The sequence below is a fragment of the Odontesthes bonariensis genome, chromosome 20 (genome assembly GCF_027942865.1).
Source record: "Odontesthes bonariensis isolate fOdoBon6 chromosome 20, fOdoBon6.hap1, whole genome shotgun sequence".
NCBI classification, from domain to species: Eukaryota; Metazoa; Chordata; class Actinopteri; order Atheriniformes; family Atherinopsidae; genus Odontesthes; species Odontesthes bonariensis.
Window position 1 is genome coordinate 4848275 of NC_134525.1, and position 11909 is coordinate 4860183.

General features: G+C 43.7%; 1 protein-coding gene across 1 annotated transcript; it reads left to right on the forward strand.

The window, feature by feature from the left end:
• The first annotated feature begins 537 nt into the window (after positions 1-537).
• Positions 538-11898, forward strand: LOC142370142 (E3 ubiquitin-protein ligase MSL2-like). Its single transcript, XM_075452588.1, has 3 exons — positions 538-1879; positions 6795-8173; positions 10091-11898. Exons 1-3 carry the CDS (start codon positions 1738-1740, stop codon positions 10388-10390), a joined length of 1821 nt encoding a protein of 606 aa, XP_075308703.1. The 5' UTR covers positions 538-1737; the 3' UTR covers positions 10391-11898.
• The last annotated feature ends 11 nt before the right edge of the window (positions 11899-11909 follow it).

The following is an 11909-nucleotide window of genomic DNA, read 5'->3' on the forward strand; positions in this document are numbered from 1 at the left end:
GCAGATTAAAATTATCACTAGTAGTTTTAGTGTTAGTTAGTACTAGTAATAGTATCATATAGTGGATCTAATTAATCTGTCTTTTTATTTATTGACTAAATAAAGATACATACAGCTGTTTTATTTCTGCACTATCTATTTGATGGTCAAATAAGTCTGTCTTTTGTTGTCAAATAGCTGTTGAGGAGAAGAAGAAGAAAAGGGGAGAAGAGGAAATAATACATAATCATACAAAGAAGACGAAATAATAGATATCACACAAAAATTAAGAAGAAATCATAAATAATCATACAAAAAAACCTTAAACATTACTGTTATATTCATTGTGGTAGACTTGGAAATCATTTACTTGAAAGTTAAGTACAATTAATCTAAATAAACACTAATTCGACATCAGATCTTTGTAGGTTAAAACGTTTATTGTTCTAAATAACATAAAAACACTGTTTTCGTGCCAAAATACACATTTGACTGTTTAAAATCAGCCGCGTTACTTGTGTTCTCGCGAGATCTGTGCAACAGCGCCCCCTTGTTTGTATACGGAGGAGCAACGGGAGGTGTGAGGAATACACCGCGGCTAACGATAGCAACGTACACAAACAGGGAAATTATTCATTATCGGTCTTCATTGACACTCTGGGGTCTATGAAAAGCAACTAGAGGGTTTAATTTACTTTAAATCCTCCACCTCCCGCTACATTCCCACCGAGGTGAGCACCGAGAACGGAAAAACTCCCGCTAATCCCGTGAAGTGGGAAGCGGCCTGCGTTGGTATCCGGCCTCCTGGTGCAGCTGAGGCGGCTAGCACTGTCACCAGAGCCCGGTGCTTTCGCTTGATTTGTTTTTCAGTGCACCGACAGAACCATTGGAGCTACGGGGCTAGTTTTGTTGAAATAGCTGCAGCCTCCCTTTAACCCGTGCCCCCTCCCATTGACGTGCAGCTGTCGGCGTTTCTCGCCCCAGAAGGACCATTATTTCAACCCGGAGCGGCCTGTTTTGTTTTCGAGCCGCCATGAATCTCTGCGAACAATAACACAAACCGTGTCGAGCCTGCTCAGTGGAAACAGGAGCCACGGGAGCCCCTTGCGTGGGATACTAAATGCTTTGTGTGATACCAGCTCTGAACCGACGTGAAAACCCGGGACGAGCATGCATCTGAACCATGGATTTATCCCCGGGAACCCACCGCGAACAGGACCACTTTGTCACGAAAGCCCCCGTGTGAATTTTGGAGCCGCCGCAAGTTAACCGGGTGGAAGCAGAGACACACGATGCTTTGTCTCATCACATCTCACGCTGGGGTATGGAAATAAACCGAATGGATGTGGGTAAACAGGTATTTCTATGCATGGTCGACTCTCTTGTGATTGAAATATCCGATCCAAAACTCGAGTGCTCTCGAACCTGGGCACCACATTGAGGATGGATTGGCTGTGACTGGGGGATGAGTAACCAAGGTAACCCAGATTGCTCTGCGCGCAGACTTCTGTATATGTGGGATTTAGACTTCTACTATAGAAGTATATAATACATATATAATATATGTGGGATTTATGAGGCCGTCACACTCATCTATGCTCGCTGCAAAGCAATTTCAGCCCACAGACCGCGGGACTACCGCTGGCTCCAGCGGCTAGTTTGTCTTTTTATTGAATGACTTTGGAAGTTTTAACGTGTTAATACATCTTAACGGACCGGACCGGACCGGATCGGAGCCGAAGGGCCAAGCCAGCTGAGATGAACCCGGTGAATGCGACCTCTCTCTACGTGTCCGCGAGCCGCTCGGTGCTGCAGTGCGACCCCCGAGACCCCCGGGCCCTGGCGGAGCTCTGCAAGCTGCTGCCGTTCTTCCGACAGTCCCTGTCCTGCTTGGTCTGCGGTGAGTGTGTCTGATGATTGTTTTATTCATGCACAACATGTCTGTGTGAATACGTGTTTTTGGGTCGTAAATCTCCCCCATCAGTATTACTTGGTGACGAGCAGTGGCAAAAAAAGTAACGACTATTTTATATTTTATTAGAGAACAGTAATTGTTAATACTTTTCGAAGCTATTTTTCTATAACTTTGTTGTATTTTGAAATAACCCAGACAAAGTAAGAAGAAAATTTGTTCATAGATTTTAAAAGGTTAAAGGGATAGTTCGCCTCTTTTGACATGAAGCTGTATGACATCCCATATTAGCAACATCATTTATGAACATATGAACATTTATGAACACTACATAAAGGTAGTCCGGCTAGTTGGCAGGGGCAAAAAAAATAAAGCGTTTTGCTTCTTAAAATAATATGCGTTCAAAAGAGTAATACATTTTCATCACAAAATCGTTCTCTAGGAAAAAGTCAGACCTCACATCGCTTGGCACTATTTTTTCTCCCTTCGTATCACTGCCTGCTGTGTAGACCGAAGTGCAGACCGAGCAGGAAACACCGTAACAGGTGCGGCTATCGCTAGGTGGCTGAACGCATTGATATCAAGGGAGAGAAAAATAGCGTCAAGCGATGTGAGGTCTGACTTTTTCATCGAGAATGATTTTGTGATGCAAATGTATTACTCTTTTGAACGCATATTGTTTTGAGAAGCAAGATGCTTTATTTTTCTAGCCCCAGCCAACTAGCCGGACTACCTTCGTGGACGCCAAAACTCGGCTGGAACTCGGCTCACAGGACGCAGCAGGGGGTAAGAAGATGTTCATAAATGATGTTGCTAATATGGGATGTCATACAGCTTCATGTCAAAAGAGGCGAACTGTCCCTTTAACTCATGTTACGTGCCTCAGAGCACCATGGTTCTAACTTTTAAACATGAACTCAATTCATTTGCAATCAAATTAGTTCCCTTACATAAAGACGTAAATAATCTTTATCCAGATCAGATTAGATTAAATGGGGAGTTTTTTTTAAATGTCTTAAAATGTGGCGTACTGTTTCACTTTAAAGGTAAGCTGTAAATATGTCACTTACAAATAAAAACATTATGATAGTGCACCATGCTTTATTATTGTTGCTTATACCATCAAGGCTCAAACACACTTCCCTCACCATTTCAAAGACTCATGATTAGAAATGTTTGAAAATATTTAGTTTGGACTGAAATGGAGACATTTGAGGCTCCTCAGCATGCAGATTTTTGCAAACTCTCTTGTGTGAGTCATGTGAGGAATGTGTTGAGAGAGATGTCTGGCTTGTCTTTGTTGCTTTTTCCGTTCATTCTGTCACTGCATGAAAATAAACCAATCGAGACGATCACAAGGTTTTTCTGGTTTTGCTCGATTTGATCAGTTGAGATTTGAATCTGTGAAATTCTGACGTGCTGTGAAGACGACATGATTTACTGCTCCACCCATCATGACACACCCCCCTCTGTGTGTTGTTTACTGCTCCACCCATCATGACACACCCCCCTCTGTGTGTTGTTTGGCAGCAGTGGGGCGTTTCTCTGTTCATGCTGTTGAATATCAGTGCTTCCACATACTGGATGTAAAGCACCTTATGTTTTCAAACCTTTTTCTCCTATTTTCTAATAAATCAATCAGAAAATACAGCAAAGATTAAAGCGTTAAAGTTAGTTTAAAGTGTTTACTTCAGTATTAAGGTTTAAAATGTCAATTAAATGTAGGTTACAAAAACATTCTGTGGTTTGTTTGCTAATGCTAATTTGTAAAATACACTTCAGCTTTTATTTTAAATGCATATTTAATGCACAGTTTTCACTATTAATTCAAGAAACGGCAGTATGTCTGTAGCAAGATGATTCACTTTTATTACTAAGTCATGATCCACCCCTCGTTTTGTTATATTTTGTAAGCAAAACGTAATGTAATGCACACCATGCTGAGAAATGCCAAGTTTTCAGATCATAGCTCTTTGGGAATCATCTTGTTTGAGCAAAAATACTATTTCCTGTCTGTCAAACTGTGTTATCTTTGGTGTTTTTTCATAGATGAAACTAAAGAAATGGGATAAATTATGTGTCTTTGTGACAGGCTGCTAATAACAAAGTGTGTAAAAACACAATTTAAAACGGCTTCTTTGCTAAGTTGTCTGTTATGTGTAGAAACAACACTGGTTAATCCCTTGAGTTAAGAGCCTTTTTTATGTTCGAATAGGTCAGAGTTAAGTGTTAAGGACAGTGGAAACTTTAGTGAAAAAGCAGCCAATATTTAAAGAAAACTTTGAATGACTTTCAGAAAGTCTGGAGACCTATATCTCAAGACCACTTTAAAATATTACAAGAAAGTCTGGCTGCTGGGGAGAAAACAGAAAGAAATGATGTTGTTTTAGTCCACATACAGCTACAGCTATGGTATACTTTTTAGCAAGTTATCAATAAATTTATGACCGTATGAAATCTTTATGAATATTCCATGAGCTGGAGGTTGAATATGTGTTACCGGTATCTCTGGAGGGATGTGAAGAGTGTCTTTATCATTCTTTCCGACAGCCTCCATCTACGCTTTATAAGCACATCAATATGAAGCAAGCCGTGCAGTATGTTAAATATAGACTTCCTGTCATTATGGGGGATTTATCAGTCAGTCTGTGTAGGGTCAGTTGTCTCTTATGAATGGGTCTTCATCTCCTCCCACCCACCCCCCACCCCCATGTGCAGCTGCACTCTGTAGCAGCCAGCGTTGCTAAGGAAGCTCCTCTCAAAGAGCAGCTGTCATTCAGTCCGGTTGGCTGCCAAGCACCGCTCAGGTTTACAAATACGTGCTGCTTCGGGGAGCTGTTGAAATATAGCAGAGAAGGAAGCTGTAGTCAATAAACCATCATTAAAGCCTGGGTCGTGATTTATGATATTGTGGGTTTACTCTGATACCAGATGTGCCATACTTTGTTGGATACAGAATTTATTGCTCTGCCTCTGCTGGTGTGAACTGTGTTGCTTTTTATTTAATCATCACTGTGAGCTGTTCTGCACGTTCCCTGTGGTGTGAGTGATAGGGCTGCAACTAACGACTATTTTAGTAGTCAACTAGTCACCAACTATTGAAACGATTAGTCGACTAATCGGATAATGATTAATTTTTTCTTAAATTTTGCATGAAGTTGCTTTAATTATGTGGCAAATGATAATAAACACAAGAAAGATGGGTACTTCAATGAAAAATGCACCTTTTATTCAAATTTGCTGCTGATTCATACAAAAAGTAAATAAAAATGTCCCATCTAAAACCAATTAGGCACAGTGCTCGGTCAGTATAGACATAAATCCATAAATAAATACACCTCTCCAACCTCTCCAAACACAGGCAAATGTGTTTTTATAAAAAATAAATCATTAATTACAATCAAGTAAAATAGTAAAATACGTTTGTCAGGCATAACATTAAAGCTCTCTTTTAAAGCGAAAAAAACGCTTATAAAATGTACATCAAAAACAAAACGTATTGACTTGACTGTTACTTGAATCTTACCGAGGCGAGTCAGACTCCGTTTCGTTCGACTGCCCGACGTGCTTTCTCTTTTAATCTTCGTGCATCACCGAGGTGCTGCTTTGCAAACCTTGCAAGTAGGGGTGGGCGATATGGAAAAAATGTTGTATCACGATTTTTTTGCATAAAATCACGATTTCGATTTTTTTATCACAATCTTCCATCCAAAAAAAAAAAAAAAGACCAATTACAGTAGAGTTAAGTCGACATGCTGAACCACAGAAGAGCTAAGGAGTAAAAGAAATAATTTGGCAATCAACACATTGTAATTCAACTGTAACCCAATTCAAGATGAAAAATAATGATCTAATTGATGACATCTGACACAGTGAGAGTGAAGCAACCGGAAATAGAAAAAGGAACCGCTGATGACGACTGGACTCCACCTCATGATGCCATTTAGCAACAGATGAGCAACGCTGCATGTTCATTTACTGCAGCCACAGTGAAGCACTGCCATCACCAGAGCGCCCTAAAGGAATACTTTTCAACTGTGTAATGTTTGTCACGGTCGCGGTGCATCCCTTTTCTCTTGCACCGTAGTTAGCTTACGAGCTAGCGGTTTCCTCATCCGTCCCGAGAGTGCTGCTGCTGGCCGTGAGTTTCTCCCGTGCGCCGCTATGGATGTGCTGTGGATGGTGCCGCTGCTGCTGTTCCCATTCCTGATGTGGACCAGCAGCAGTGGGTTAGGGTAGAAGAAAACCCGAACCAATTCCAAATTACAGAGGTGGATTTCCTCTTCTTCACCAGCTCGTCGGCTTGGCTTTCAGCCATGGCTGTCCATGCGTTTTCTAAGTTTTTACAAACACAACATGGAGGCGTGTAAGAAAGTGTCACGACGCACAGTTCGCTATGATTGGTCGGTTAGGTTAAGGACGCCCTACGTCTGCCGCATCGGCGGGAACCAGCATTAAAATAAAAAATAAAAATCATTGTGCTGATTGGCAAAGGCGATCTATACGGTTTCTCTAATTTGGTAGATCGCCTGCGATTCTCCACTCTTCCTCGCCAGTCACGATTTTATATCGTCAGATCGCGCACCCCTACTTGCAAGTAATCTTTTTATTCGCCGTATCCAGGCTAAAATGCTCCCAAACTTTAGAAGTTTTGGTACGCGTAGCTAATGTGTTGGACGCCGCCATTTCTGTGTACGTTATCGTGCATGTGCGACTCTCGGCAGAGATTGTAATTAAGTAAGATGTCTCACTCTGTTGGAAAAACACGTCTGGCAACAATAGTCGACAATAGACTTCATTGTCGACTATTTCTGTTATCGATTTTTGTCGACAACGTCGACGAATCGTTGCAGCCCTAGTGAGTGATAGATTTATCTTTCTTTATTTTCTCTCTCGTGTTCAGGTCACCTGCTGCAGGACCCCATCGCTCCCACCAACTCATCATGTCAGCACTACGTCTGTCGAGGCTGTAGGGGTCTGAGGATGCAGCTGAAGCCGTCCTGCAGTTGGTGTAAGGACTATACCCGCTTTGAGGAAAACAGGCAGCTCTCTTTGCTCGTCCACTGTTACAGGAAGCTCTGCGTCTACATCACTCAGTCGCCACTTGCACCGCACATAGCCAGCGCAGCCAGTGACTCGCCGGACCTCCAGGCTATCCTCAACGAGGGCCTCACGTTGGCTGAGAATGAGGCGGAGGACGTTTCAGATTCAGTCGCGCTGTCACAGACTGCGTCCACCTCAAAGGTGGTTCAGTCCGATGAGGCTCCACCCACGAGGGAGATCAAGGGCGAGGAGCGGAGCCCCATGAGTATTAACGGACTTCATGATTGTAACGGCCTGGTCGGTTCAGACACACTGCAACCCATCTCCATAGAAACGGGTGTAGGTGTTGCAAAGCAGGAGAGCTTCTCAGAAGAGGTGCCGGTGTGTGTGAGCGTCACGGGGAGTGGGGAGGCGGGGCTTTGTGACATCAGCACCTTCGGGGAAGACCTAAAACACGGTGGCGGGCCTCTGTTGTTGAGTGTCGAGGAGGTGCTCAGGACTCTGGAGACGGACACCGACCCCGACACGTCTGAGCCCAATCCCCAGCCAGAGTACCACCACTCTGTACCTCAGGCGAGCCTCAACGGGTCGCGCTGCCCATCTGGCCCCGAATCGTCCCGCCTCATCCCCTCTCTGCCTCCTGAGAACAGCCCTCACCCTCTCAAACCTCACCCGCAGCCCTCTCTACAGCCTCCCCTTCAGCCCTCAATAGTCATCCCCCGCGTACCTGTGCGGTGCCATCGCAAGCGCTCCCACTCAGAAAGCGACAGCGAGAAGGTGCAGCCCCTCCCCATTTCCAGCCTTCTGCGAGGGCCTGCCATTGGTGCCATCAGCTCCCCCCAGCACCCCAATCCTGGTTGCACCACCAAACTTGAGCCCAAGTTCCCTGCAATCTCGCCGCACCCCCATCTAGCACCTGTGCCTAACGGTGGCCCCCCTAAGGTGGCCAAGACTGTGCTGGTCTCCAATAAGGCACTGAAAAAACCTATAGAGCACCACGGGTCCGCCAAGAAAGCTTACACCAAGGCCAGGCCAGGGGCCCCCAAGCCCCGCACACAGCCCCGTGACAGAGCCCCCCAACACCCTCACGCTCACCCCCTGACACACCCACCCAGCCCCTCAAAGCCACTGTATAAGAAGCCTGTGGAGAAGAAGGGCTGCAAGTGTGGTCGAGCTACTCAGAACCCCTCAGTGTTGACCTGCAGGGGGCAGCGCTGTCCCTGCTACTCCAACCGCAAGGTGAGAGCTGCATCCAGTACAGTACGCAATGTATAACTACGTCACCCACACCACAGGCGGTGCCCTATTACTGCGAATGTTTGGAAATATGAAGTAAACAAAGGCTGAGTATATTTAACTGCTAACTGCTTTGTTTACATTAAAACATCAGCCGTCATACGTGAGGTTAACATACTCTGCTTTCTTTAACTTTTTATGTATTGTCACAGCCAGGGCTCTAAATTAACTTTTTTGATCACCAGCCAATGTGGCTAGTAAGTTTCTGAAGTTACCAGCCAATCAGAATTTCCACTAGCCACATATTTTTCCGTGCAAAAAAGACAGATGAGAGCCACTGAATTCATTTGATCAATTTATTAACTAAAGCTTTAAATTCATTTTACAGTGAAATTGGGAATCTATATTAGTGATGCTCCGATCATGATCGGCGATCGGAAAAATATGCCGATCAAAAAACCGATCACGTGACGTAAATTACTAGCGACCACTTTCTAATGTGGTACGTGACGTGTGTACAGAACCGAACAGGCAAAACCTCTACAGTGCATCTCGACAACATGACCTCTCCTGTCTGGAATTTCTTCAAAGTGTGTCAGAAAGATGTGAAACTTACTGCGGTCACGCCATCTGCGCTTCGGAGAGGCACGGGCTAGCTACACTTGAAAATCGAGTGCCCGTTTACATCGAGTCGTACGGTAAAGCGTGTGAGCGATTTATGGTGCATTCAAGTGCACCCCGTAAACTCAGAAATCTATATCGAAGTTGATTTTTCATTTGTTGGAATACATACACCTGTCATTACTTGGTTGTTTTTTTTACTACATTCTTTTTAATGATTAAAACAAAATGATAGAACAAAATTATTGTAGCATATTCAGAATCAAACTCATTTCTGCATAGTCAGATTTGAAAACTTCATTTAGAACCAAATCAAAATGTTCTCTGCCGACTCCACCAGATTCTTGTTCTACATGTCCCCAGCTACCTCTGGCGGTTTAATTTCTATAAATGGTGCACTCTCTGCTAGATGAACGGCGTGGAAATGTCCGATGCCTTCTGTGATCGGCAATCGGCAGATCATGATTTTGGTGATCGGTGATCGGTCCAAAAAATGCTGATCGGAGCATCACTAATGTATATCCAATTAAAATAATTACAATAATTACACTTATGTACATACAAAACTTATTCTAACATTTCATTACTCCTCAACCCTCACATACTATTCAGGGTCACATTTTTTGTACATAAAAAAATAACTTTAAAACTTATTTATATTCATGTAAACCCTGAATCTACAAAAATGGAAATATTTAACAACTTTCTAACCATGTTTTAGTGCAGATAATGCACAAAATTAAACAAAACTATGTGCAGAGACTAATTATGAGGGGGATACTGTGAAATGCTTAAACATCGTCCGAGCTCTCTGAACTGTCTTCGGACCCATCTAAATCCGTTCCATTTTTCCCTTTTCTCACAAAGTGTGGCCGGCGTGTTTCGCGAGGTTCAATATCATCCTCCTCCCCTCCTTTGGCAGGCATATCTTTTCTCTTCACGGCCGCCAGTCCCAACCATCGCCACATTTTGTTAGTGTTTGCGTCTGTATTTGTACCGGCGTCTATCGTATTTCCAAACCAAGAGTGGCCCACTCCCCTAGTAAAGCAGCCTCGGCGGATGCGTTCCCATAGAAACTGTGCTTGCGCGTCCCGCGCATAGACTGTATATAATAATATCGCGTCCCACGAAATAGATGGTAAAGTTCCTCATTTATCATCGGCCAAGCCGGCTAGTGAGTTTTTTTTAATACACGCCAAAAATAACTTTCACCCGCATTTGGCGGGTTGGCGGGTGTTAATTTAGAGTCCTGGTCACAGCTTTTATGATCAGGTCTTAAACTCTGTCTGTTGTTTCCAGGCATGTCTGGACTGTATCTGCCGCGGCTGCCAAAACTCCTACATGGCTAACGGAGAGAAGAAGCTGGAGGCCTTCGCCGTGCCAGAGAAGGCTCTGGAGCAAACCCGACTCACACTGGGCATCAACCTCACCAGTATCACCGCAGCTGCCCTCCGTAGCCCGGCCACCAGTTCCCCTGGCAGCACCCTCCTCAACGTAGCCACGGCCACGGGGTCGCCCGTCACAGCCACCTTCCTGTCGGGGGCGGGGCACGACAACCGGGGCTATGACGATTCGCTGGAGATGCGGTTTGATTGTTGAGGTCCAGCTCCTCCTCCATTCAGTTGTCACGCACATCCCCCCGCCCCCCCCGCCCAATGGGGTCGTGCCGTGGACCTGCAGAGGCGGAGCCAGAACAAGGCAGCTACAGTGACGGGCGGCAGCGAGGGTCACAAGCTCAAACTGAGGTGTCGCCTCCATCCAGCGCCCCAAAAACTGCACCATGCTTGTGGTCTTGCATTCAGAGAAGAGACGAAGGAGAAAGAGATGTAGCGTTACTGTATGTTCAGAGATTTAATTTCAGTGGGAATGGTTTTCTTTTGTTGTTTTCTTCTCTACGATGGGTAACGTGTAGAGCATGTTGTGTAGCTAAATCAGCAGGGTTGGCCTCGGTCACGCCACTCTGCGTGTGCGCGCGTGCATGTGAGTGTGTATGTATGAGGGTAAGGGTTTGGTTTGGAGATAAAAAAAAACTCTTAACAGGAGCAGAGACATCATCATCATCATCATCGGAGACTGGTGTAATTTATATAAGAGACATTTTTGTACATGAACTTATCAGTTTCCATTTATGAAGACATTTTATTATCTATTTTATAAGTTACATTAAAACCAATGGAAGCTGATGCAGGAGTGTATCTGCATTCAACCAGAATATTTTCACACTGCTAAAAGGTAGACGGTATTTTGTCGACTGTTCTTAACCACCAGAAGTTAAGCGTTATTCAAACCTAACTTAAGAAAAATAAAGATAATAGTTTCCTACATGTTTAGCTGAAGAACCAGGATGTGAATTCTAACACCACCAGCCAAGGTTTGATTATGCCTGTTTAATGTTTAAACTCTGTGAGCCACTGTCAGACTACCAAATATTATGCTAAGATGTTGTATACTAAAAAACAAAAAACAAAAAAACCATGTATTTAACTTGTAAAATTGTGAACTTTGAAGTCAACCAACTATTGTGGCTGGAGGAGAACAAACCCTCCATCTGTCGTTTGCTGTTTTATATGTCAAAGATGCAAGTTACTCATATGTGTGATTTTGTATATTAAGCACTTTTCCACACTGGCCACACACAGCTTAGAGCTACCATGTTTCTTATCTGTTCTTTCGTGTGTTAAAAATTCTGGTTGATTGCAGAAGCTGTGCGCTGTTTCTCTTAAGTTTTTGGTTTCTGGAAGCTACACATATGCTGCTAAGAACTACAAAGGACTCAAAGAAGGAGAGCACTTGTTTTCCTCGTCGTTTGTTTCTCCTTTATTTTCTGTTTTCGGTCTTTTGGGTTAACATTTGCAGTATTTATTGGACGTCCTCTAACGTTTAGTCACGGGCTGAGCAGTCAGTTTTGCCCACTCTACCTGTCAAGTCTGTCCATCCAGTCCGGACTGTTTCTGTCTATTAAGTTGCTGTCATCATCTTAGTGTTAGTTTCTGGTGTCTCCAAACTGTTTTTTTTTTTTTGTTTTTTTTTTTTCCCTCCGGGCATTTAAATACCTGTAATATAACTGTAAAATATTTCCACAAAAAAGAAAGAAAATCCAAAACTTATTAAGTGTGGT